The 27,998-nt window shown below is 43.9% G+C and overlaps 1 protein-coding gene across 1 annotated transcript in view; it reads left to right on the plus strand.

Annotated features, from left to right (window-relative positions):
• Positions 1-27,998, plus strand: part of TTLL8 (tubulin tyrosine ligase like 8) — a gene marked incomplete at its 5' end in the record, with an annotated part of 50,589 nt that overhangs the window by 21,906 nt on the left and 685 nt on the right. Inside the window, 7 exons of the mRNA XM_074942382.1 lie at positions 2,152-2,274; positions 5,297-5,486; positions 16,343-16,491; positions 17,216-17,462; positions 18,453-18,888; positions 26,632-27,130; positions 27,591-27,995. Of these exons, the coding sequence (XP_074798483.1) occupies positions 2,152-2,274; positions 5,297-5,486; positions 16,343-16,491; positions 17,216-17,462; positions 18,453-18,888; positions 26,632-27,130; positions 27,591-27,712 (1,766 nt within the window). The remainder of the gene's footprint in view (positions 1-2,151; positions 2,275-5,296; positions 5,487-16,342; positions 16,492-17,215; positions 17,463-18,452; positions 18,889-26,631; positions 27,131-27,590; positions 27,996-27,998) is intronic.

The raw sequence follows: 27,998 nt of genomic DNA on the forward strand, positions 1-27,998 counted from the left end.
ATCCTTTGTCTCAAAACTTGGTTCCCAGACGGGTTTGTGGAGAAATACTGACATCCCAAGATGGAGTCCAGAATCATGTGACCTGGTCATATGTCCTTGTAGAGTCCTAGCAGCCATTACTTACAGCCTGTCTGTAGCGTCCTCAGGAAGGCTCACCAGGTGGGGGATAAGCTTCTCCTAAGGCCTGTTGTTTTTCCTAATGGCTTATTGTCCTGAATAGGCCCTTCCCAACCAGCTATCTAGACTAAAAGCATCTTTTCTAGTGGGTGTTACCCAGGTGTAACTACCTTTGAAGTACAGATACATAGTCAGTATTTATAACTTTAGATACAAAAATGATACATGTACATAAATAGGATAATCATATTAAGCAAATCATAATTTTTCCAATGACACCTCACATGACTTTTCTTGCATAAAATACATCATATTTATGCTATAATCATATCAAAATAATATCGTTATGAAGAATATGGGGTGAAGTGTCGCACCAGCATCAATATTCTTTCACAACATCCGTATCTCAGAAAGCCACAGATAAATGTGCTGGAATCACAGAATTGTAGGACTGGAAGTGACCTCAAGAGGTCATCTAGCCCAGTCCTCTGCACTCATGGCAAGACTACGTCTTATCTAAACCATCCTTGACAGGTGTTTGTCTAACCTGCTCTTAAAAATCTCCAGTGATGGAGATTCCACAACCTCCCTAGGCAATTTATTCCAGTGCTTAACCACCCTGACAGGAAGCTTTTCCTAATGTCCAACCTAAACTGCCTTTGTTGCTATTTAAATCCATTGCTTTTTCTCCTATCCTCAGAGGTAAACGAGAACAGTTTTTCTCCTCACTTAACATCGTCCTGATTAATGTTGTTTCGTTGTTACATTGCTGATCAATTAGAGAACATGCTCATTTAAAGTTGTGCAATGCTCCCTTATAGCGCTGTATGGCAGCCGCCTGCTTTGTCCACTGCTTGCAGAAAGAGCAGCCCGTTGGAGTAGCTGGTGGGGGCTTGGAACCAGGGTGGGCCGGCAGCCCCCCATCCACTCCTTTAAGTTCCCTCTGCGGCAGTCGCCCAGCAGGCTATCAATTGCCAGGCAGTTCAGTTGTCCCTCCCCCCACTGCCGTGTGCTGCTCCTGCCCTCTGCCTTGGAGATGCTCGGGAGCCTCCTGCTTGCTGTGCAGGGAGGGGGGAAAGAAGGGTGCTAATGTCAGGGTGTCCCCCTCCCCCAGCTCCGTTACCCCATCTCCACAGAGCAGGGGGAGGACACGACAGGGCTCAGGACTGAGGGAGCTTGCTGGCAGCAGCTGCTGTCTCAACGTGCTGATCTACTTAAAAAGGCAGTGTACTTAGAGTGGGGTCAGCGTACTTAAAGGGGCAATGTGTGTGTGTCTCTCTTTCTCTCTTACACACACGGTGTACCTAGGGAGGTGGTAGAATCTCCTTCCTTGGAAGTTTTTAAGGTCAGGCTTGACAAAGCCTTGGCTGGGATGATTTGATTGGGGATTGGTCCTGCTTTGAGCAGGGGGTTGGACTAGATGACCTCCTGAGGTCCCTTCCAACCCTGATATTCTATGATTCTATGGTGTGTGTCTCTGTCTCTCTCTGCCATGCTGTCTCCCCTCCCTCCATTCATGCTGCCTTGTAGAGCGTGAGGCTACATTAACAACGTGTTAACCCTTGAGGGCTCAGCCCATTGCTAGTTCATCATTTAGCAGTAAGTCATTCCCTGGGAAATATTCCACCCTCTGACTTCAGAACCAAGCTTCAGAATCATCATTGCTGTGTACAGTATTAAATTGTTTGTTTAAAACTTATACTGTGTGTGTGTGTATGCATATATAGAATATAGTATTTTATCTGGCAAAAAAAATTTCCCTGGAACCTAACCCTGCCTATTTACATTAATTCTTATGGGGAAATTGGATTCACTTAACATCATTTCACTTAAAATAGCATTTTTCAGGAACATAACTACAACGTTAAGTGAGGAGTTACTGTACTAGGTTTTCTACTTTTTATAAAAGACTGATGTGTGGAGTGGAAAATAGTATTTTTGCTTATGAAAACCACATTCCTTTAACAGATTTATCCCTTTGTGGGCATTCTGTTTAGTGGATCAGAATCTAAAATAATATGTTATTTGTTTTAGAGGACTTCAGGAATACAGCAGCATGTAGCATACTCAAATGGGTCATCAGTCTTAATGCCTGTGATAAAAAAACACAGAAGTCTAAAGGAAAAGTTAATAAAGAAGATGTAGGCCAAAAGAAAGGTATTTCTTAAATATCGGTGTTAATATTACAAAATTATTGGTGTGGAAAAAGGGCTGAGGAATATCTTGTTCATCTGTAATTAATCTGTATATTTTTAGAGGACAAATATTAGCATTTTACTTCAATAACTACAGTGGTCACCATTTAAAAAGTCAATATTTATCAACAGGTATCTGAGACCATATTTATTTCTGACACCTGTAGATCTGCGATGGATAGGATCTGTTAAACGACAGTTTTAAAAGGCCTTGTTCTCTACTGGAATCAAGCCATACATTAAAACTTTATGCATCTGAGAGTGCAGGAAAATTTTATTTTTGTCTAATGCTTCTGTGTGTCCCTCAAAAGTAGCTTGTAAATTCCCCTTCAATTTTTACAAATATCTAAATCTCCTCCAAAGCTTATGCACTGAAAATAGGTTGTAATTAAGCAAAGTTATTAACAAGGTTTTGTGCGGGTAGTTCTGGGGCTCGATCCTGCTCCATCTGATGTCAGTGGGAGGTTTTTGTCATTGACTTGAGTGAGTTAGCTCAGGTGTGGTGGCTGGGCTTTCAGGGTTGAATAGACATGTAACTATGGAGTTATGCATCTAACCAGATGTGCATGGTTAATAGATGTGCCCATGGAACTTTCATAAAGGCAGCTGAGCCTGCTGCAAGGTGGCTGTGCGCTTTGGGGGAAGTTAAACATTTGGGAGCATTTTGGGAAAGGGCAGGAATTAAATGCCATACAAAGATTTCCACAATGGTGGGGCTGGAGCTGAAAAGTCAGGCCATCCCAGGTATGAGTGGGTAGACACTGGCCTGGGTTGCTCCTTAGTGCTGGTCAGTGCCGCAGAGGCTAAGTTCGTGGAACTGCAAAAAATACAGACTGAAGGAAGAAAGAATGTTAATCTATTGGAAAGCAGATAAAGGTGTGGAAAGCTAAAGTGCTGTTTATCTAATAAAAGCGTAAGGAGGAAGTACAGACAGAAGAAAAATATGAGAAAACCAGACACAATCCCAGCCCTGTCACATTAAATACACATAAACAGAATGCGTGGGTCCTAGTCATGGGGCTAAACATCCATGTCATCCTGTTCATATTGCAAGGCTTCTGCCTTACACTGGAAATGGAAAAGAGGATTGACAGCTGTAAATGCTGTGTCTTCCACCTGTGGAGTTGAAAATATGAATACACAGTAAGTTTCACATCTGATACACTCCACTAATAGTCATTGAGCCAGTGTGGGGGCATCAGGAGTAGCAGATGGGAGAGGTACATTTGTAAGTTGCTAGCAATATAACAGTGCAGTAAGGTACATCCCCATGCACATGTAGCTCATAAGAGTGATATCAAGTTGCCCTATCTCATGGGTAGCCTTCTTGCATGATTTCTCCTGGGGGAATTCTGTGCCACTGCGTGTGCGCAGAATTCATGTCCCCCACAGATTTCTTTGCTTCCCTGCAGAAAAATGACTTTCTGACAAAGTCAGAAGTAAAGAGAAGCTTCAAGAGAAGTCATGCACCATTCCATAACTGCGCTGGTACATCGTTTCAGGCACCCGGAGCAGCTGACTGAGAGGTTGGGCTGGGGATACCTCAGCAGTGGCTCGTACCCTGAGCGAGGATCAGCTGCTAGTCCTGGCTGGACTGGAGGCAGGAGAAGATGGGACTTCCTCTTCTCCTGCAAGGAGTGGCTGAGGCTGTGTCAGACCCACCCCCAGAAACCTCCCCCAGCTGCAGGAAGCTCAGCATCCTCCCCTTCTTCCTATCCCCATCGCTCCTCAGCTGTGGAGGGAGGGGTCACTGTACGGGAGCTGCTCCCCCATCCGCCCAACCCCCATGCATCCGGACCTCCCATACCCAGACACCCCCGCCAAGTCTCACCCTGTACACCCAGAACCTCCCTCGCCCTCCATACCGAACCCTACCCAATTGAACCTCAACCCCTGAATCTGGAGCCCCCTGCACACAGATGCCCTGCCTCTGGATCCTCACCCCTGAACTCAGACCAACCTCCTGCTGAGCTCCCTGCACTCAAACCCCCACCCTGACGAACCCCACCCCTTGCACCACCCTGAGCCCCTACATTCAGACGCCCACGCCACTGACCCCCAATTAGCTGCACCCAGACTCCCACCCCACCAAGCCTCCTTACCCCAGTGCCCAGACCCCCCCGCCACTGAACCCCAACCACTTTCACCTAGCAGCCCCTGCAGAGTCCCATTGCCTCTGCACCTGGACCCCCCTCCCCCAATGAGCCTCTGTGCATCCAGATCCCCCACACCTAGACTGAGCTGCCTGCACCCAGATTGTCCCACACAGAATCCTCTCATCCCACACCTGGATCCCCCCACAGTAAGCCCCTCCACACTTGGATCCTGCCTGGTTGAGCCTGCCTGTCCCACACCAGGTGTGCCTCACGCAGAGGGGCAGGGCCTCAGGGTGTTTATGGGGCAGGCCCAGGCCTTGTGCTATGTCAGGGTCGGGTGCAGCCTGACCACTGAGTCTGTGTCCCCAGGGTGGGGAGGCTGCAGGGTGATCTCCCACCTTCGTGCAGCCAGTGGCCTGTGCTCCCCACTGCCATGTTAGAGCCTCTGCATTTATTTATTGACAAATAAAAGTTGCAGAATTTTAAAATACTATGCACAAAATTTTCAATTTTTTTGGCGCAGAATGCCCTCAGGAGTAACCATGATGGACTAGACTAGAGCACCACTGTCTCTTCTTGGCAGGGGTCCTGTCACCCTCACACTGGGCTTTTAGTCCTGCTTTAAGTGGCAGTCCCAATATAACTTCAACTAGGGAGTCATTGCAAACACATTCTGAATGTATTCATTTTTCCTTTCTCATTTTATTTCTGTTGTACAAAACAATAAAAACTCTCAAACTGAAAAAAGAAATCTATTGCAGCCAGAAGAAAGCCATCGAATGTGAGAGGTTCCCCATACTTTGGGGAAGACTTGCTTCTCTAATTGTACGTATGTTCCAGAAATGTACTTACCTCACTGACATGTCCTAAATCATCTGCTTTTTTTAGCTCCTGTAGATTCTGATGAAAAGGAAATCAAGCAACTTCCTGGAAAACTAATAGACATGGCTTGCCAGGTGTGTGAAACCTACCTTGGGCAGATGGAACACGAGGACATTGACACAGCAATGGACGCTTCTGCAGTTCTTAGTGAGGAGGAATGGAAAGACTTAATTGAACAGTACTACTGTCTCATTCAGTAAGATTTCACAACTCCAATTAACTGTTTTGAATTAAAGTCCTGATTAAAGGTTAGGTTATAATTCCCTTACTCACAATGAATAGTACTTTACCCCACAAATAGCCCTATTGTAAAGGGTGTAAGATAATCTTCATTGTGAGTAAATGTATCACATTTTGGCCCTAAATGTAAATTCAGATTAGAAATAAACCCTTAATTCCAATAAGAAATACTGTAATCGTAGAACCATAGAAGATGAGGAGAGGAGGTCATCCAGGATGGAGGAGATCTCAGGAGGTCATCCAGTCCAACCCCCAATATGTTGTCAAGTATCAGAGGGGTAGCCGTGTTAGTCTGTATCCACAAAAACAACGAGGAGTCCGGTGGCATCTTAAAAACTAACAGTTTTATTTGGGCATAAGCTTTTGTGGGTAAAAAACCCACTTCTTCAGATGCAAGGAGTGAAAAGTACAGATACAGGCATAAATATACTGGCACATGAAGAGAAGGGAGTTACCTTACAAGCGGAGAACCAGTGCTGACAAGGCCAATTCAGTCAGGGTGGATGTGGTCCCCTTCCAAGAACTGATGAGGAGGTGTCAATACCAAATTGGAAAATTGCTTTTGTAGTGAGCCAGCCACTCCCACTCCCTATTCAAGCCCACATGAATGGTGTGAAGTTTGCAAATGAATTGTAGCTCTGCAGTTTCTCTTTGAAGTCTGTTTTTGAAGTTTTTTTGTTGAAGTATGGCTGCTTTTAAATCTGTTATTGAATGTCCAGGGAGATTGAAGTGCTCTCCTCTTGGCTTTTATATGTTACTATTCCTGATGTCTGATTTGTGTCCATTTATTCTTTTACATAGAGACTGTCCGGTTTGGCCAGTGTACACGGCAGAGGGGCATTGCTGGCACATGATGGCATATATCATGTTAGTAGATGTGCAGGTGAATGAGCCCCTGATGGTGTGGCTGATGTGGTTGGGTCCTATGATGGTGTCGCTAGAGTAGATTTGGGGATAGAGTAGGCAACAGGGTTTGTTACAGAGATTGATTCCTGGGTTAGTGTTTCTCTGGTGTGGTGTGTAGTTGCTGGTGAGTATTTGCTTCAGGTTGGGAGGCTGTCTGTAAGCGAGGACTGGCCTGCCTCCCAAGGTCTGTGAGAGTGAGGGATCATTTCCCAGGATAGGTTGTAGATCATTGATGATGTGCTGGAAAGGTTTTAGCTGGGGGCTGTACGTGATGGCCAGTGGTGTTCTGTTATTTTCCTTGTTGGGTCTGTCCTATAATAGGTGACTTCTGGGTGGATCCTGCTGTAAGAGTGCCAATGCCTGAGATGAGTGGCTGGCTCACTACAAAAGCAATTTTCCAATTTGGTATTGACACCTCCTCATCAATTATTGGGAGTGGACCACATCCACCCTGACTGAATTGGCCTTGTTATCACTGGTTCTCCACTTGAAGGTAACTCTTCATGTGCTAGTATATTTATGCCTGTATTTGTAATTTTCACTCCATGCATCTGAAGAAGTGGGTTTTTACCCATGAAAGCTTATGCCCAAATAAATCTGTTAGTCTTTAAGGTGCCACTGGACTCCTCGTTGTTTTTGTAATATGTTGCACATCTATAGCTCTAGAAGCCTACTCTCGCCATCTCTGACTCAAGGAATATATTCAACACACCACTGAACAGCGCACTGATCCTACCAACATTACGAGAAGAATAATTCTGCGTGGACTCCTCCTGATGGTCGAAATGACAGACTGGACTTCTACATAGAGTGCTTCCGCAGACGTGCACAGGCTGAAATTGTATACAAACAGCATCACTTGCCCCATAACCTCAGCCGTACAGAACTTAATGCCATCCACAGCCTCAGAAACAACTCTGACATTATAATTAAAGGGCCTGACAAAGGAGGTGCTGTAGTCATCATGAAATCTGTTAGTCTTTAAGATGCCACCGGACTCCTTGTTGTTTTTGTGGATACAGACTAACACAGCTACCCCTCTGATCTATAGCTCTATTCATCAAAGGAACTCAAAGCACTATACAAATATATAGGGTCAGATCCTCAGCTGGTGTAAATCAGTGTATACTGATTTTAGTGAAGTTACTAAACTTACCACATGGAAGGTCTACATAGCACACGGCTTAGCAGTGCACAGCTGTACTACACAACAGTTCAGGATGGAAGGACAGGACACTCTTTACATTTGAAACTATAGAGAGAACTTTTGTAGGCAACATGGAATTATCTGAGGTACACTCTGGCCAGGACAGCTGGGTTTTAACATGCGTATTCTTACAAAAAGTGCAAAAAGAAAGAGTACTTTTGGCACCTTAGAGACTAACCAATTTATTTGAGCATAAGCTTTCGTGAGCTACAGGTCACTTCATCGGATGCATTCAGTGGAAAATACAGTGAGGAGATTTATATACACACAGAACATGAAAAAATGGGTGTTTATCATGCACACTATCCTTGCAACAAAGCCCGTTGCCAACTGTGTCCACATATCTATTCAGGGGACACCATCATAGGGCCTAATCACATCAGCCACACTATCAGAGGCTCGTTCACCTGCACATCTAGTAATGTGATATATGCCATCATGTGCCAGCAATGCCCCTCTGCCATGTACATTGGTCAAACTGGACAGTCTCTATGTAAAAGACTAAATGGACACAAATCAGGTGTCAAGAATTATAACATTCATAAACCAGTCGGAGAACACTTCAATCTCTCTGGTCACTCGATTTCTGACCTAAAAGTGGCAATTCTTCAACAAAAAGACTTCAGAAACAGACTCCAACAAGAGACTGCTGAATTGGAATTAATTTGCAAATTGGTTACAATTAACTTAGGCTTGAATAGAGTCTGGGAGTGGTTGAGTCATTACACTAAGTAAAACTATATCCCCTTGTTTATTCCCCCCCCCCCCCCCCCCCGCACTGTTCCTCAGACATTCTTGTTAACTGCTGGAAATGGCCCACCTTGATTATCACTACAAAGGGTTTTCTTCTCCCCCCCCCCACTCTCCTGCTGGTAATAGCTCATCTTAAGTGATCACTCTCCTTACAGTGTGCATGATAACTGTGTGTATATAAATCTCCTCACTGTATTTTCCACTGAATGCATCCGATGAAGTGAGCTGTAGCTCACGAAAGCTTATGCTCAAATAAATTGGTTAGTCTCTAAGATGCCACAAGTACTCCTTTTCTTTTTGCGAATACAGACTAACACGGCTGCTACTCTGAAACCTGTCATTATGCAAGGCACTGCATTTAGCCATATGGAGTGGAAATCTATCAACTTCATGAAAAAACTTGTACAGATACAGACAGACATCATCTTCCTTTCCAAATGCAAACAGATGGACATCATACCAAAAGGACTGAAGGTAAAAAATCCATTACAATCTACATACCACACAGACTATGCTGGCAGCTTGTGCCACACGCTCGCAAAGAAACTGCGGAACCACCTGATCAACATCCTCTACAGCAAACAGGGAAAGATTAAGAATGAGCTCTCAAAACAGGATACTCTCATAAAAAAACAACCTTCCACACAAACTTCCTCATGGCTGGACTTTACTAAAACTAGACAAGCCATTTACAACACGCACTTTGCTTCTCTACAAAAGAAAAAGGACACTAAACTATCTAAACCATTGCATGACATAAGAGGCCACAGCAATGGTTCCCTTAACCCACCCAGCAATATTGTTAATCTATCCAACTATACTCTTAGCCCAGCAGAAGAATCTGTCCTATCTCGGGGCCTCTCCTTCTGCCCTTCCACCCCCACGAACATGATACAGTTCTGTGGTGACCTAGAATCCTATTTTCGACGTCTCCGACTCAAGGAATATTTCCAACACACCTCTGAACAACATACTAATCCACAGAGACCTCCCTACCAACATTACAAAAAGAAGGATTCTGGGTGGACTCCTGAAGGTCGAAACAACAGACTGGACTTCTACATAGAGTGCTTCCGTCGATGTACACGGGCTGAAATTGTGGAAAAGCAGCATCACTTGCCCCATAACCTCAGCCGTGCAGAACACAAAGCCATCCACAGCCTCAGAAACAACTCTGACATCATAATCAAAAAGGCTGACAAAGGAGGTGTGTTGTCATCATGAATAAGTCGGAATATGAACAAGAGGCTGCTCGGCAGCTCTCCAACACCACTTTCTACAAGCCATTATCCTCTGATCCCACTGAGGGTTACCAAAAGAAACTACAGCATTTGCTCAAGAAACTCCCTGAAAAAGCACAAGAACAAATCCGCACAGACACACCCCTGGAACCTCGACCTGGAGTATTCTATCTGCTACCCAAGATCCATAAACATGGAAATCCTGGGCGCCCCATCATCTCAGGCATTGGCACCCTGACAGCAGGATTGTCTGGTTATGTAGACTCCCTCCTCAGGCCCTATGCTACCAGCACTCCGAGCTATCTTCGAGACACCACTGACTTCCTGAGGAAACCACAATCCATCGGTGATCTTCCTGAAAACACCATCCTGGCCACTATGGATGTAGAAGCCCTCTACACCAACATTCCACACAAAGATGGACTACAAGCCGTCAGGAACAGTATCCCCAATAATGTCACGGCAAACCTGGTGGCTGAACTTTGTGACTTTGTCCTCACCCATAACTATTTCACATTTGGGGACAATGTATACCTTCAAATCAGCGGCACTGCTATGGGTACCCGCATGGCCCCACAGTATGCCAACATTTTTATGGCTGACTTAGAACAATGCTTCCTCAGCTCTCGTCCCCTAATGCCCCTCCTCTGCTTGCGCTATATTGATGACATCTTCATCATCTGGACCCATGGAAAAGAAGCCCTTGAGGAATTCCACCATGATTTCAACAATTTCCATCCCACCATCAACCTCAGCCTGGACCAGTCCACACAAGAGATCCACTTCCTGGACACTACGGTGCTAATAAGCGATGGTCACATAAATACCACCCTATACCAGAAACCTACTGACCGCTATTCCTACCTACATGCCTCCTGCTTTCTCCCAGACCACACCACACGATCCATTGTCTACAGCCAAGCTCTACGATACAACCGCATTTGCTCCAACCCCTCAGACAGAGACAAACGCCTACAAGATCTCTCTCAAGCATTCTTACAACTACAGTACCCACCTGCTGAAGTGAAGAAACAGATTGACAGAGCTAGAAGAGTACCCAGAAGTCACCTACTACAAGACAGGCCCAACAAAGAAAATAACAGAACGCCACTAGCCATCACCTTCAGCCCCCAACTGAAACCTCTCCAACGCATCATCAAGGATCTACAACCTATCCTGAAGGACGACCCATCGCTCTCACAAATCTTGGGAGACAGGCCAGTCCTTGCCTACAGACAGCCCCCCACCCTGAAGCAAATACTCACCAGCAACCACACACCACACAACAGAACCACTAACCCAGGAACCTCTCCTTGCAACAAAGCCCGTTGCCAACTGTGTCGACATATCTATTCAGGGGACACCATCATAGAGCCTAATCACATCAGCCACACTATCAGAGGCTCGTTCACCTGCACATCTACCAATGTGATATATGCCATCCTGTGCCAGCAATGCCCCTCTGCCATGTACATTGGTCAAACTGGACAGTCTCTATGTAAAAGACTAAATGGAAACAAATCAGATGTCAAGAATTTATAACATTCATAAACCAGTCGGAGAACACTTCAATCTCTCTGGTCACTCGATTTCTGACCTAAAAGTGGCAATTCTTCAACAAAAAGACTTCAGAAACAGACTCTAACGAGAGACTGCTGAATTGGAATTAATTTGCAAATTGGATACAATTAACATAGGCTTGAATAGAGACTGGGAGTGGCTGAGTCATTACACTAAGTAAAACTATTTCCCCTTGTTTATTCCCCCCAGCTCCCTCCGACCCCCCCCCCCCCCCCCCGTTCCTCAGACGTTCTTGTTAACTGCTGGAAATGGCCCACCTTGATTATCACTACAAAGGGTTTTCTCCCCTCCCACCCCCACTCTCCTGCTGGTAATAGCTCATCTTAAGTGATCACTCTCCTTACAGTGTGCATGACAAACACCCATTTTTTCATGTTCTGTGTGTATTTAAATCTCCTCACTGTATTTTCCACTGAATGCATCCGATGAAGTGAGCTGTAGCTCATGAAAGCTTATGCTCAAATAAATTGGTTAGTCTCTAAGGTGCCACAAGTACTCCTTTTCTTTTTGCGAATACAGACTAACCCGGCTGCTACTCTGAAACCTGTCAAAAAGTGCAATGGGATTATTCTGTTCAAGTTTTTATGGGGCCACTTATACCATAGTGTCTGAGTGCCTTCCAGTAAACTATATGATTATACATCTTTCATGTGATGTTTGTTCTCTCATCTACTCCCAGAGGGAAAAGTGTGCACAGCAGAGTACCTTGTTTTGATTGTGTGTGTCCTTTTAAAAAAATAAATAAATATGCCTGTTGCTATGTGTTCATATTAGAGAAGTCAAGGTCAATGAACTGTGCCTTTGACATAGAGCAGAAAGTGGAAAGATTTATGATAGTCCTTAGTGCCTGGGGGAGTTCATACCACATTCTTGGACAGTCCCAAGGGAAAGTTCTGTCTCCCACACAGACAAGTTTTACTGTTGAGAATTCCATTGTTCCAGAGGAGCATAGTTGTGGATCACAGTCTTCGTCCTGGAGTTTTAATGGTCTTTTAGATATCCTGGGCATAGAATAAGGTCCAGGACCTTGAACCTGATTCATTATTCTATGGGAAGCCAGTATTGGGATTGGAGGACAGGTTTGATATGTTCCCAGTAGCCTGTGTTGCTGAGAAGAAATGCTGTAGCATTCTGTACTAGTTGAAGTTTCCTAAATACTGATGGCTTTGTGCCCAGATACATTGCACTGCTGTAATCCATCCAAGAGATGATGCAGGCTGAATAACTGAGGCTAGGTCTTTGTCTGCCAGGATGGGACAGTGTTTCTTAGCCAAGCAAAAGATGGTAGAAAGTGTTACTAGTGGATAATGCTATGTGAGAGCTCCGTGTCAGCAAGGAATCCAAGAGTATACGCTGAATTGACCAATTTGGTTGAAGATACACACCCACATGTGGACTGCACTGTGGCTGTAAGATCTTCAAAGATAACAGAATGTAGGGAATCATTAAGAAAGGGATAGCTAATAAGACAGAAAATATCATCTTGCCTCTATATAAATCCATGGTATGCCCACATCTTGAATACCGCATGCAGATGTGGTCGCCCTATCTCAAAAAAGATATATTAGAATTGGAAAAGGTTCAGAAAAGGGCAACAAAAATGATTAGGGGCATGGAACAGCTTCCATATGAGGAAAGGTTAATAAGACTGGGACTTTTCATCTTGGAAAAGAGACAACTAAGGGGGGGATATGATAGAGGTCTATAAAATCATGACTGGTATGGAAAAAGTAAATAAGGCAGTGTTATTTACTCCTCCTCATGACACAAGAACTAGGGATCACTAAATGAGATTAATAGGCACCCGGTTTAAAACAAACAAAAGGAAGTATTTCTTCACACAATGCACAGTCAACCTGTGGAACTCTTTGCCAGAGGACGTTGTGGAGGCCAAGACTATAAAAGGGTTAAAAAAAAGACAGATAAATTCATGGAAGATAGGTCCATCAATGGCTATTAGCCAGGATGGGCAGGGATGAAGTCCCTAGCCTCTGTTTGCCAGAAGCTGGGAATGAGTGACGGGATGGATCACTTGATGATTACCTGTTCTGTTTGTTCTCTCTGGGGCACCTGGCATTGGCCGCTGTCGGAAGACAGGATACTGGGCTAGATGGAACTTTGGTCTGACTCAGTATGGCTGTTCTTATGTTCGTTTTATGTTCTAAAATGCTTTCCTCTGCCCACCAGCATCACCTTTGTCTGTCTTACGTTCAGCTTCATCCAAGAGCTGAACTCAACCAAGCTCTGGTGGTAGCGTTGCGGTTATATGTGGGGACTGATCGGAAGACCTGTGTATCATCTACATATTGCCGGCACATGAGTCCATGTCATCTGACCAGTTCATCTAGTGGTTGCATATAGATTTTGAAAAAGATCAAGCTTATGCTCAAATAAATTGGTTAGTCTCTAAGGTGCCACAAGTACTCCTTTTCTTTTTGCGAATACAGACTAACACGGCTGTTACTCTGAAACCTGAAAAAGATCAGAGAGCGAATTGATCCTTGTGGAACCCCACAAGTCAGGGGTCTAGTTGTGGAGGTGCAGTTTCCCATCACTCACTACTTGTTGGGATCATCCTTTCAGAAAGGACTTAAACCATTTTAGCATATTACCCTGGATCCCTGCCACCTGTCTCAGCATCAGCAGTGTTGAATGCTGCACAGAGGCCCAGGAGAATGAGAATAGATGTCTGTCCTCTATCCTTTGACAGATCATCCACGAAAATGGGTTCAGTTCCGTGTCCTGGCCTGAATCCAGATTCATCCAGGGCTAGAATGTTACCCTCAATCGGAGGAGCTCATTTTTGGCCTTTTGGTAGCTTCTCTATGAACTGCTCAGGAATAGGAGGATTGACGATGAGTCGTAGTTGGCTAGGACTAAACTATGCAAGGTGGGTTTCTTCAGTGTAGGTTGGACTATTCCATGTTTGAAGGAGGAAGGAAAGATTCCTTCTCTGAATGAGGCATTGGTTCATTCAGTTGGAGTGGTACCAGTTGTTCATGACACTCTTTCACAAGCCATGAAGGGCATGGGTCAGATTCACAACTCTTGAGTCAAGACTCCTTTAGGGTGTCCATAACTTCCTGCTGAGTGAATGTCCTGAACACTGGGAATGCAAGTGAGCTCTTGGTTGGTGGAAGTAGAGCATATCCATCCTGTTTGAGAAGACTTCTCGAATGGGTGTGATATTTTCAGTTAAGTAGGATGGTAGTTCTTAAGAATGCTTGGTACTTGGCTCTGATAAAGGTTGCAGGCATTCAGGATTGATGTGGCAGTTTATCACCCTGGATAGCTCCTTGGGGTGGGATTTGGCAGCCTCAGTGGAGGCTGATAGGAAGGTTCTCCTGGTCTGTAATACAGCTCAGCATAGGCTTTGAGGAATTCATTATGTGTCACCCTGTCTGAATCAGCCTTTGTTTTCTTCCACTGTCACTCAGTTTTCCACTCTTCTCTTCATCCAGCACAGGGTATCAGAAAACCAAGGAGAACTGTGTGTTGATGGGGAGAAAGGGACTGTTTTGGGGGCAGCGTGTTAATGGCTGCAGACAGTATAGAATGGTAATGATTCACCAGGTCCTTGACTCCTTGTTCTGTGGGTTGGGTCTTTTAGCAGACTTTGAAATTCATTGGAATCTGTAAGTGATCATGGTCGGATCAGGATAATTGGTCTTTCTTGTTGCCTGAACAATAGAAGGTCTCTGACCACTGCCATAATGATGTGATTGTTAGTGTTCAGGAGACTGACATCTTGGTTTTAAATCTCATCTATTAGATGATACGTCCAGCAACACAGAGCTTCCTAAACCATACTGGGTGCATTGTTTTAGTACTGGTTTGGAGGGGTATCTGTACAACCTCTTCTTCCAAGAGTATCAAGGTGTCTGAAGGCCTACCATCTAAGTATTGATTGAGCCTGACACTGCTGAGGTAGATAAGGTATGACAGGTTCACAGCACAGAGTGGCACAAAGCCGGTTGCCAGACATAAAGATTATTTACCTTCTTTTCCTCCTCTCCCCCAGAATGTGAAGGCTAATATTCTCAAATGGCTGAAACCACAACTTATCTATATTTGTAAGATTTGATGTTTTTAAATGTTTGTATACAGCAGCTATGATCTTACCCTAGCCATCACCTTGATAACTAAGCAATTAACAAATATAGATTCTGATCCTGCAAGATGCTGAGACCTCTCGAGAAGCATCCACCCTCCCTCAACTCGCATTTTATTTAAGCATGAGTTGAGTGGAGTGAGCACCATTCGGTACGCACTTAGCACCTTGCAGGATCGGGAGAGCATACAGGACCAGAAGTCTTTACAGAGAGAAGGAGCTCAGATAACTCAATGCACATGCACACGGGCCAAGGATTACATAGATTACATTCTCAAGTATTCTTTTTGTTCTGTCTTTGTACCTAGCACAGAGGGTTCTTGGTTTATGATTGGTGTCCCAAAGCACTACCACAATATAGATAATAAATAACAGTATTACTATTTATTCATTAACCATCCAAAAGTATGCTGGGTACCATTCACACACACAACAAAGACACAGTCCCTACCTTGAAGAGTTCATATTCTATGATTTTGACGAGAGACAGTTTGTGAAGACATATATTCCTTTATGTTTTATGCTGTCTATGCAATTAAGAGGTCTAGAAAAGAAAGGTGAGACTAGCCTTGACTTTCCTAGTGTTCAGATACTGGGTGCCAATTCTTATGCTGCCCTGCCTGCCCAGGGCTGTCTACATGTTGGATCTAACCCCTGTATTTGTTGTTTAAAGAAAAAAATCCCCCTTCTTTCAGCCTGCGATTAACCTCACTCCTGTGCTTTTCATAATTCACGTTACCCCATTATTGCAAGTTTTTATAAGCAGATTATTTCCTTAATAACAGAACTTTCCTGACACAATACCCAAAATAAATGAGCTCAGTAACCTGTGAGACTTATTTCTGTAAATCCATAATCTAATAATTTCTATCACTATAGCAAGAAACACTTCATACGGTACTTTAGGGGGAAAAAAGCAATATTGACAGCTGTATAAACTAAGTTCATAAAATGCTTCTTCTAAAATAGTTATGCATAAAGTATTACCTTTTTAAAATTTTGTTTTTTTGTAGTGAAGGTGCTGTCATTTGTTGTGCACATAATTACATTACACAATGTCAAAAGATTCTAAGCAAAATCATGTCTACAAGCCCACAGCGAGACATAGATGGTAACCGTAATATCTGGATTATTAAACCAGGAGCAAAATCTCGTGGCAGAGGTAAGAGCTTCCTTTGTTTTTTAATTTAAAGTGTTTATTATTACCCAAAGTTGTAGGGTATCATCTGGAGAGGCAACTTGTAAATGTACTGTGTACATCAGCTGTTTGTCCCACCAGGCCATTCATAACTGCATAAACATTTCCAATCAGAACCTTTCCCATTTTCTATGCAAGAGTCATTTTTACACAGTTTTCAACATCTTACCTCTGTTACTTTGTGTATCTTGGGGAAGGAATAGCAGAAGGAAAACTTGTCAAATCCAGCAAAGAACTTTAAATATGTGCTGAAGTACATGCATGTGAGTAGTCTTATTGTTTTCAATGAAAGTCCTTTCGGTTAATGTCAGTGGAACTACTCACATGCTTAAAGTTGAGAACATGCTTAAATGCTTTGCTGGATTGGGCCCATAATCGCTAGGTTGCAGGTAAGCCTTTCAGGGGTCAGGTAAAATATATGTCTTTGTTTGTCTGAATGATGAAGGTTTAAAAAACATAATTAATGCGAGCAACCTGGGAGGGGGTTATTTGTTTGTTTTTGTTTAATTCTACCATAACAGGTGTCTTTCTGGTGATCTGTCAATATTCCACTATTGTTCCTGCATGCATAAGTAGGATAAATGGAAATTCTCATTCGTGTATAATCTCTCATTTTCGTACACTGTCACCTGCATACATTATTATTAGACACTAACATGCATATTATTTTAATTTTTTTCTCTTCCAGAAATAGTGTGCAAAAATAGACTGGATGATATTCTGAAGTTAGTAGAAGCAACAGATCAATTTCCAGTAAAGGACCACAAGTGGGTGGTACAGAAGTACATTGAGACCCCATTGCTAATTTATGATACTAAATTTGATATTAGACAGTGGTTTCTTGTCACTGACTGGAACCCTCTGACTATATGGTTCTATAAAGAAAGCTATCTGAGATTTTCTACACAACGTTTCTCCTTAGACAATCTAGACAGGTAACCAAGGAAGTATAAACAAAAATGTAGCTATACAGAACAGTGAATGAACAGGCTGAAAAATTCTACAGTATGTCAGGTCCCTGAATTTTGATCGTGGAATTATGGTAGTGTTAAAATTTCATGAACCAGTCTATGCTAATGCTTTGACTTTCTGATGATTTCTGAAGTTGCATTTAGTTACAGTGTGTGAACAGGGGTCGTGGTGGTGTGCTTTAATTAGACTCTTAGTGTCAGCAGTTGTCATAACTTAAAATAGTGATTCTAACTGTGCCCTCATCCATATGAATATTATAGAAAATGTAATTTTAGAGCATTTTAGAACATTAGGGGATGTTTGTTCTTTTATGTATGCTGTAGTCTGTTTATCAAATATTCAAGAAAAGCATTAGGCGAACTGTGGGAGTTTTTTGAGAAAATTCTGGACAACTTATTAAAATTGAACAATGTTAAAACAATTTTAACAATGTTAAATATCTCCATGGGAACATATTTTTAGCAAGGGCCATACCAAAGATTGGGAGTGGCAGGATATCTGGTAAATTAACCCATTGTAGATGCTCTATCAGCATCAGCACTTACATGGTACCCATCACAATGCCTCATGACCATTAACAAATGTATCTTCACAACACTCCTTTGAGATAGGGAAGCATTATTATCTCCATTTTATAGACAGGGAACTGGGACATGGAGAACTTAAGTGACTTGCCCCAGGGCACAAAATGCGAGTGTGACAGAGCTGAGACCTGAACCCAGTTTTCCTGAGCCCAGGCCAGTGTTTTAACCATACGACCATCCTTTGTCTTACATTAGAGGGGAATTAATGAAGGAAACTGAAAATAGGTTTAAGAATCAAAACCCTGAGATTTTAATAGGAAGATAATTTGTTCTAATGTAATATGTTTCTTGCATTTTTTCAGTTGAGTAGCATTGTACAATTATGTGTAGCTTGCTGCCTGCTATAGTTGTGGTGTCCTCTCTCCACAGCTCCATTCATCTTTGCAATAATTCTATCCAGAAACAATACAAAAATGCTGCAGACCGGAATCCTCTATTGCCATGGCACAATATGTGGACAAGCACCAAATTTCAGGAGTACTTACAAAAGAGAGGTCGAGGCAATATGTGGCGAAATGTTATCTATCCATCCATGAAAAAAGCCATTACCTACACCATGAGGATGGCTCAAGAGAGCGTTGAAGCCCGGAAGAGCAGTTTTGAGCTGTATGGGGCAGACTTTATTCTTGGAGAGGACTTTAAACCATGGTTGATTGAAATCAATACTAGCCCAACAATGTTCCCTTCTACACCGGTCACAGCAGAGCTGTGTGCGCAGGTACAAGAAGACACGATTAAGGTAGTTACTGAGAAGAAACGTGACAAAAATTGGGACACTGGAAAATTCGAACTTCTCTGGAGGCAGGTATGAATAATTCTGCATCATTCACTAATCAGATGGAATTTAGTTTGGCGATTGTTTTAAAATCTAATTAACGTTCTTTGAGTGGGTGCAGCTGTGTATTCCACTTAGGTGTGTGGAGAATTAGCTGGAGAATTTTCCCTAGCAGTACCTGTAGAAAAGTAGCACTTGCACTTTGTGTCCATAGCCCCTCCCTTAACTATATGAGGCAGCACTGCCCTGAACCTCCTCAGTTCCTTCTTACTACCTGTGGTGGGAGTCGGAGCTCTGTGTGGTCTTAAATTCACATTCTGTCACTAGTTCAGTGTTTTTTCTAGCTGTGTATGCTTTGTAATACCCTTAATGCTACTTATGTTTAGTGAAGTATTCCCCTGTGATGCCCTCACCATTGTTTAAACATTGTCCGTTGTGTTGGGGAACAATCCCTAACAGCAATTCCCACATGTGGTGCTAGCTGTGCTTGGGTGAGGCAAGGAATGGTATTCAGTGAGTAGATGGTCATTAAATTGACTCAAGTTGCAAACAACCGTTGCCTAAAACAGCCCCTGCTTGAACAGGCCATGTGGCCTGTTTCAGCACCGAGGCCCTCATTGGATCAGGGGTTGCCCTCAGGTTCCAAGAGTCCTTCTGCCTTGAACTCTGGAGCAGGCATCTCTCCAAAGAGACTGAGGAGCTGTTCCCCATGTAGCGTGCTGAGGAAAAGGTTGTATAAGACCAATTGAGACTGCTCCAGGTCTCATGGGGACTCTCCCGTCTCTCCAGGAAGAGCATGGACCGGCATGGGGTTAGTGCTGGTGCGCAGGATGACGCGGGTGCCTCTAACCATTCCCCAGTACCGAGCATGGGGGCTATAGACCCTGTACCATCGACTCCATTTCTTGCCCCAGGGCGTTCATTGAGTCTGGTACCGATGAGGGTGACACCAGCACCAACTCTTTTGACATCGGCAGCATACCAGGTGGTATGCTTTCCATCTTTCCAACTTTCCATCGTGACCTCTCCTTTGGCCCAGGACTTGGTCAGGGCTGTGTCATTAATAGCCCCGTTGATTGGAGGGACTGCTGAACCCTTGGGTCTGTTGGCACTGCATCCCTTTCTCACTCTTTGGAAGCAGAGCCAATACTGGGCTTGGTACCTGGGACCTCAACACCAGGAAACTCCATTGCAGTTGGCACCGTGGATGTTACTGTGGCTACTTTCACTGCCCCTCACTTTGGCACTGTCAGCTGGTTTGTACTGCTGCTGACTTTGGGGTCAACACCACTTCTGGCATCAGCGTACTCGCTGCTGGTGGTACGTCTTCCATCATTCACGCTGGTCCCGGCCTTATTTTGGGCAACGGAGGAGTCAGACCAATTACTTGCTCCGTCAGGACTGGCTCCACCTTTATCCCTGGAAACCCAAGGCTCCTCGGCATTGAGGTCAGGATCTTCCTCCTCCCGCTTTCCCTCACCCAACCCACATCGGGGACCATTCATGGAGCATTATGGGCACCAAGATTGGCACTCTTCTTGCGGTTGGTATGGAGCGCCTACTGGCCACTAATGCCATACCCTTATCAGTAGCTTCCATGGAATGCATGGCATGCTCCTCAGTCGCAGAGGGTGCACTCCTCAGCTTGCTCTAAGGCAAGGTTGCCAGGCAGATCAGTGGCAGGATCTGTGGACCCACAGCAGGTTCAGTCACCAGTGAGCCTTCCCTGTGCAGAGCCCATTGAGCTGTCCTTTCCAGCTCTGCGAGTCCAGGAATGGGAGCCAGCCTTGATGCAGTTAACCACCTCTTCTTCGTCCGCAGATGATTCATCAGTGCCTGGTTCTTCCTCTCCTCCAATACCAGAGGATTTCAAGGCCTGTCAGGACATTTTGCTGTGCATGGTCACTTCCCTGGCATTCAGGCAGGGTTCCTGCAGGAGAACTCCCATAAGTTAGTGGATATCCTGCAGCCATCTGCTCCTGGGAGAGTAGCCCTCCCTACTAATGATGCATTCCTAGAGCCTACAAAAGTCCTCCGGAGCACACTGGCTTCAGTACTGCGTACTGCAAAGTGCTCGGTGAAATGCTGTTTCATCCCAGTGCAGGGATTTGAGGGTTTTTACTCCCATGTGGCCTCAAACTCCCTAGTCGTAGCTGGAGTGAATGACAGAGCCCAACAGGGCAGGTTTAAATCTACTCTTAAGGATAAGGACTCTAAAAGGATGGATTTAAGGGGCAGGAGGATCTCCACCCTGCAAATGCAGATCACGAACGAGCAGACATTGTCCAGGTATGACTTTGTAAATTGGACAGATATGTCTAAGTTAGTGGGCCAGCTGCCTGAAACCTCCAGAGAGCAATTTTGGGAGTTTGTCAGTGAAGGCTGTTTAGTGGCCAAGATGTCGTTTGCATTCTGTATTGAACATCGTGGATACTTTGGCCAGAGTTTTGTCCTTTGTGGTGACCATGAGAAGGGCGTCCTGGCTGCAGAATTTGGGCATTGCTCCTGATGTGCAGCAGGCTATAGAGGATTTGCCCTTCGGTGCTGGGTGTTTGGTTTTCAGACAAGATGGACAAGACCCTGCACTCCTTCACGGATTATAGGGCCCACCCTGTGTTCCTTGGGGATGTATACACCATCAGTGCAGTCAGCAACAATACTGTCCACAATGCACCTTTTGGCAGCCTTCTTTCTCTCAAAACAGCTGGATTATCCCAGAAAGGGGCATAGATCCCAGAGGTGGAAGCAGTTGGGTTCGGGTTTCAGCCAGTCAACACGCCCTCCCCTGGCACTCCCCAAACGCCCATTTTGACTCCTTGGACCAGAGCAGTGGTCCAGTCATCACTCCCTTTACTCTGCCTCTGTTTGGGGACAGGCTAGCTCGCTTTTATGATGTTTGGGGCTAGAGTACAAGCTGGGTCCTAGCATCATCAAATTGAGCTAAACTATCCAGTTCCTCTCCACTCTTTCCCCGCCCCCATCTGCCCTTCCCATCCCTCTTCAGGGCCCCCTCTTATGAGATACTGCTCTTCAAGCAGGCTTCTCTTTACTGGCCATGGGAGTGGTGCTGGAAGTTCCTCTGGAACACCAGGGTCAGAGCTTCTACTCCTGGTACCTCCTGGTTCCCAAATCCAAGGGAGGAGTAAAACCTATTCTCGAGCTCCGCAACCTCAACATATATATCAGATACGTGAGGTTCCATATGGTCACCCTATTAACTATCTTCCCCACATTGACTCAGAACAACTGGCTTGCTGCTCTGGACCTTCAGGATGCTTACATCCATATGGCGATTCTCCTGAGCCACAGATTTCTCTGGTTTGTTGTGGTGAACCACCATTTTCAGTACACAGTCCTTCCCTTTGGGCTGTCATCCACCCCTAGGATTTTTACCAAATGTATGGTTATGGTAACCACGTACATCAAGAAGAAGGGAATCCATGTCTTCCTGTATGGATGACAAGCTGCTCTGGGGCAGGTCAAGGGAAGAAGTTCTTTCTCATGCATGCATCACACTGCACTTACTTGACTGCCTGGGTTTCATCCTAAACACAGGAAAGTCAACATTGGTCCCCACTCAGAAAAACGATTTAATTGGGGCCCTAATAGACTCTACGAGTTCAAGGAGCATTCCTGCCAATTAACCATTTCTAGACCATTTGTAGCCTTTCTCTCAGTCTGCAGTCCCAGCCTTCCATGACAGTTCACATGTGCCTGAGGCTCTTAGGCCACATGTCTGCATGCATACCTGTGGCTCAAGTCACAAGGTTGTGCCAATACCCTCTGCAAATGTGGCTCAGGACTGTTTTCCGTCCAACCCTTCACCCCTGGACAGGTTAGACTTCCTACCTCCGTCAATCCTGGACTCCTTGCAGTGGTAGACGGTTCAGGGGAATGATGTCAAGGCATTCCCTTCATCTGGCGCTTACCAACCAGGACTGTTGTCACGGACACCTCCTTGGTAGGTTGGGGAGCGCATCTGGGGTTGCTGAAGGTTCAGGGCCTGGGGTCCGAGCAAGAAGTTCCACTGCATATCAATGTCTAGGAGCTTTGGGCCATCTACAATGTCTATCTCTGTTTCCTAGACCGCATCAAGGGTTCAGTAGTTCCCATACTTGCCAACGTGATGTATTATGGGAACAGGCAAGGGGGAGCACACTCCAAGGTGCTCTCCCAAAAGGCAATCAAGTGTGGCTGTTCTGGTTCAACAAGACTATCACTCTGTTATCCGTTTACTTGCCTGGGGTCCAGAATCATCTTGTGGACCATCTCAGCAGGAATTTTTCCTTGAACCATGAGTGGTCGCTGAAGTCCAGTGTTCTGCAAGTTATCTTTGCAATATGGGGCATCCTGACAATCAGCCTGTTTGCTACAAGGGACAACAGGAAATGCCGACTGTTCAACTCTCAAGGGGGCCTCAGTCTAGGCTCCCTGCCCAACTCCCTCCACCTCAACTGGAAGTCGGCTCTCCTGTATGCTTTTCCTCCAATCCCAACTATTCCACAGGTCATCCTCAAGTTGAAAGCAGATTAGGCAAAGCTCATCCTCATCACCCTGGCATGGCTAAGGCAGTGCTGGTTTTCTGACCTTCTCACAGTGTTGATTCAGCCTCCCATATCCCTTCCTCTCCTTCCTGACCTGCTCACACAGAATCACAGTTGCACTCTGCATCCTGCAATCAGTTCTCTGCATCTCATGGCATGACTGCTGCATGGTTGAATGAGAAGGAAGAGCAATGCTCAGCGGCTGTTCATCATGTCCTGCTCAGTAGTAGAAAATCCTCTGCCAGAATGGCCTATTTGGCAAAGTGGAAGAGTTTTTCAATGTGATCATTGGCCTGTGGAGTTCAGCCAACGCTGGCTAGTATCCAAGACATCTTAGAGTATTTGCTGCATCTTCAATCATCGTATCTTAATGCTTAGCTCGTTGAGGGTGCACCTGGTGGCAATCTCAGCTTTTCATTCTCCCATTCTTAGAAGATCGGTGTTTTCCAGTGCCATGATGGCGAGATTCTTGAAAGAAATCTTTTGTCTCCATCTGCCCGTGATGAACTAGCTTCTTTGTGACACCTTAACACAGTCTGAGTGGCTCTCATGAGACCTCCGTTCTAGCCTCTGGCATCCTGCTCCTTTCCTCTCATGTCAAAAAACTGCATGCCTCATGGTGATAACATCTGTGAGGAGAGTGTTTGAGTTGCAGGCTTTGACGGCAGAGCTTTCTTACACACAATTCTCCAAAGACAAAGTGACATTGCAGCTGCACTTGAAATTTTTGTCGAAAGTGGTCTTTCAGTTTCATTTAAACCAGGCGGCATATTTGCCTGTGTTTTTTCGTAAGCTGCATTCATTGCCAGAGGAGCATCATCTTCACACATTGGATGTCAGACGATAGCTGGGCAGGACTAAATCCTTTCGGGCTTCCTCTTGTTTGTTTGTGTCATATGCAGACCATATGAAAGGACAGGCAGTCTCCTCACAGATGATCTATAAGTGGATAACTTCCTGCATCAAGACTGCATATGAAGTGGCCTATGCCCCCTCTATGGGCATGAGCTCATTCTACAAGAGTGCAAGCTACGTCAATAGCATTCTTAAGTTATGTTTCAGTGTTGGATATTTTCAGGGCTCATTTATCTCACCATTGAATTTTGGCCTGTGTGTGTTTGAGGTCATTTAAACAAAACACTTCCTTTCCCAATGTTAGCCACCTTTAATCAGTAATGGCTATAACTTTATTGCTTCATACTGATCGGTCAGTTGGTAACTATACAGTGTGCTAATTTGGTTCACAGTTCTTACAGTGGAAGGAACAGGATGCTGTATTCTAGAGTCATATTGCAACTGACTGAAGCCAATGTTAATCTTCATATTAATTAGTAAATTATTTTAGTGTTCTCTTTTTTATGCTGATTGATATATCTGAAGTGAAGAAAAACAGAGCACAATAAATTAGTTATTCAGTTAAAACAAATTTAAATAAGATGTTTGCAGCCCCAGGAGCGAATATGATGCAAGTTCAGGCCTGCTGTGCCCCAGAGGGGAACGTACTTGACGGAGAGCAGATGGCAGTTTTACTGTCTGCTGTCTCTGAGCCTTGAACCGGTCAGGTATGACTTCAGGCTCTGATCCTGCAAACACTTATGCATATGAGTAATCCCATGTGTATAAAATTAATCATGTGCGTAAGTGTTTGGAGGATTGTTTTGATCTATGGTGGTTGCAGTGGAGGCTGCAGCAGACGTGCAGAATCAGTTAATCGACTGGCTTCTCAGGCTGTGCTTTGTCCACCACACACAAATCCAGTTTTTGGTATTGCCAATTTTGATTGGTCAGTTTAGTCATAGGATGATGTTTTATGAAATAGAAAAAAACTAAGTTTAGAAAAATTCTGATTTCATCACCAAAAATTGAGTTTAAAAGAAACATTCTGGGAGAATTCAGAAAACAAAAAAAGGACTGTTACAAAAGCAATGCAATTAAAACCCTTTTAAATATGCTGACTTTCCCCTTATATTTTTATTTTTAAATTTTTGACCAGCTCTAATAAATACCTACTTTCTTAGCATTATTTTCCTGTGGAAGCATATTACACCTGTGCTGGCTTTGTTTCTGGGTACAGTTCAGGATGTTGATTTTGAGCTGTTAAGCTCCCTTTGTGGCTTTTGTAAGTCTTGTGTTTCTTAGAGACTGTATTTTACCCTGAAAGTAGAGATCAGCTGGGATGTTCAAGCTGACAATCCCTAGAGTTGGATACTGTGTTTGGAGCAGGCATTCTCAGGGGCCGGTCCTGGACATAGTCTGTTATTCTTAATTTCAACCCACAAGGCATGCTGTAAGGCTTATGTTTTTACCCCAGTTTTTTCAGTTGAATGGGGAGGATTTTAATTGTGTTGAAAAGTTTCTTTCACCTCATTGATCATAATTGTTATTGTAATTTATTATTTACAATACCGTAGCACCAAGGAGCCCCAATCAAGGGTCAGGGCTCTGTTGTGCTAGGCACCACAGAGACAAGTATCAAAGAAGAGGGACTCTCGCCCAGCGAGTTTACAATTTAGGTGTCAGACAGGGTACAACAGCTGGATGATATAGACAAAGAGGAGTGACGGGTTTGATAGACTGAAGTAACCATAAATCAGAGTTTAGTATAAAAGCAGAAGTCTCAGTAGTTTTCCATTATTATTTTAGAGACTAACCAATTTATTTGAGCATAAGCTTTCGTGAGCTACAGCTCACTTCATCTAATGCATAAAAGTGGAAAATGCAGTGAGGATGTTTTTATACACACAGACCATGAAAAAATGGGTGTTTATCACTTCAAAAGGTTTTCTCCCCCCCCACCCCACTCTCCTGCTGGTAATAGCTTATCTAAAGTGATCACTCTCCTTGTAAGCTGTAGCTCACGAAAGCTTATGCTCAAATAAATTGGTTAGTCTCTAAGGTGCCACAAGTACTCCTTTTCTTTTTGCGAATACAGACTAACACGACTGCTACTCTGAAACCTGTCATTATTATTTTGTTCATCTTCCTTGGTCACTGTGTTAGGCCCATTGTATAAAGTGGAAAAATAAACAGCATGTAGAAATTAGTAGCCTTAGTAAGTTCTAAATTATGCAGTTTTTGTCCCAGTGGTATGGAATCCTTCGTCACACAAAGTGCTGTGTGAGCCCATTTTATGAATAGATGTAACCCATGGAACAGTAGTGTCTTCATTTATAATTTAGTAGTGCATGAGTCTGTTGAAAAATTTAATTTCTTTTTTGTGTCTCTCAAGCCTCTTTTGGAACTGCCGCCGTTCCATGTTACGGACCTTTTTGTGGAAGGAGTTGGTATTAAGAGATCAAGGCAGAAAGCTGCTCCCATCGCTAATTTTAATTTTCTTGACACATTAGCAAGAATACCACAGACAACTCAGTGCACCTCACCCAATCATGAAAAACAAGGAGAATCAATAGGAACTGTAAATAACAAGCAAAACATCAAAATGAAAATTGAAAAAGCTATTTTTTGCACTTTACCTAAGCCTCTCAAGAAGCCACCAGGGAAAAGTTGTAAAGTAAGGGATGCACACATGAAATCCACTGGGCACATAGATTTCCCCAGCTTAGTTTTAAAACCTACAGAAAGCATCACAGAGATGAAACATGTGCAGTATATAAACAAGGCAAAAGGAATAACAGATTCAAGCTTTCACAGAGTAAATCAGACAGCCCCTACCTTTCAAAATATGAATCCCTTGGACTGGCCTTTACTTCAGCCTTCCAAAATATCAGGTAATATCTGTTGTTTAGCATTATTTCACTATAAATTACATAAAAATACATTTTAGAGAGAAAGTAGAAGTTAGGTATACAGTATAAGTTTTTGGATTGCTTAGCTAGTTATTTGTCTACTAGTATTATATTCCATGTTATTTGTCTTTCTAATATAAATAGTCCCAAACTTTTCAGCCTTTTCCTTTGGAAGTCTCTCCATGTCTCTAATAAGTTTTGCTGCTTGCCTCTGAATCCCCTGTATTTCTGTTATATTGTTTTTAGGATATGGTATTCTGGGTGAGGGCATACCATTTGTATATATAATATAATGGCATACCATATTTTGAAGATTATTTTCGATTGCATTTTTTATACAGCATACATCTTGTTTGCTTTTTGGATTGCCGCTGCCTATTGAGCACAAGTTTTTATTAAGCTATCCACATTAATGCCCAACTCCTTTTTCTTCTGTGTAGAGGTCACAAATCCTTATTATTTCTGCTAGTGATAGCTGGCTATTCTCTTTCAACTTCCTATTGTCTCTGGATGGCTCAAGAGATTGGCACTGGAGTACAGACACTTTCACCTCTGTATCACTAGTTCACATGTAATCCAGGTCAGAAGTGACCATAATTTGTGTCTGCTGGCTATATGGGGACTACGGACCAGTTCCAGTGGACTGTTATTCTCATTACAAAAGCACCATCTTTTAGCACAAACTGGAACCTAATTGGCAGAGAGGTCAAAGATTAAGCAAACATGGATACTGAACTTCGATAGTTCTCCAGGTCAATTTTGAAACGTCATCAGGGCAATGGGTGCTGCAGCTGCTGTCGTCTGTACTTGTTCTGTGGATAAGAAGAGGATTTCAGTTTAAAGGCCTGTA

This window comes from Natator depressus, chromosome 1, assembly GCF_965152275.1.
Source record: "Natator depressus isolate rNatDep1 chromosome 1, rNatDep2.hap1, whole genome shotgun sequence".
In the NCBI taxonomy this organism is placed as follows: domain Eukaryota; kingdom Metazoa; phylum Chordata; order Testudines; family Cheloniidae; genus Natator; species Natator depressus.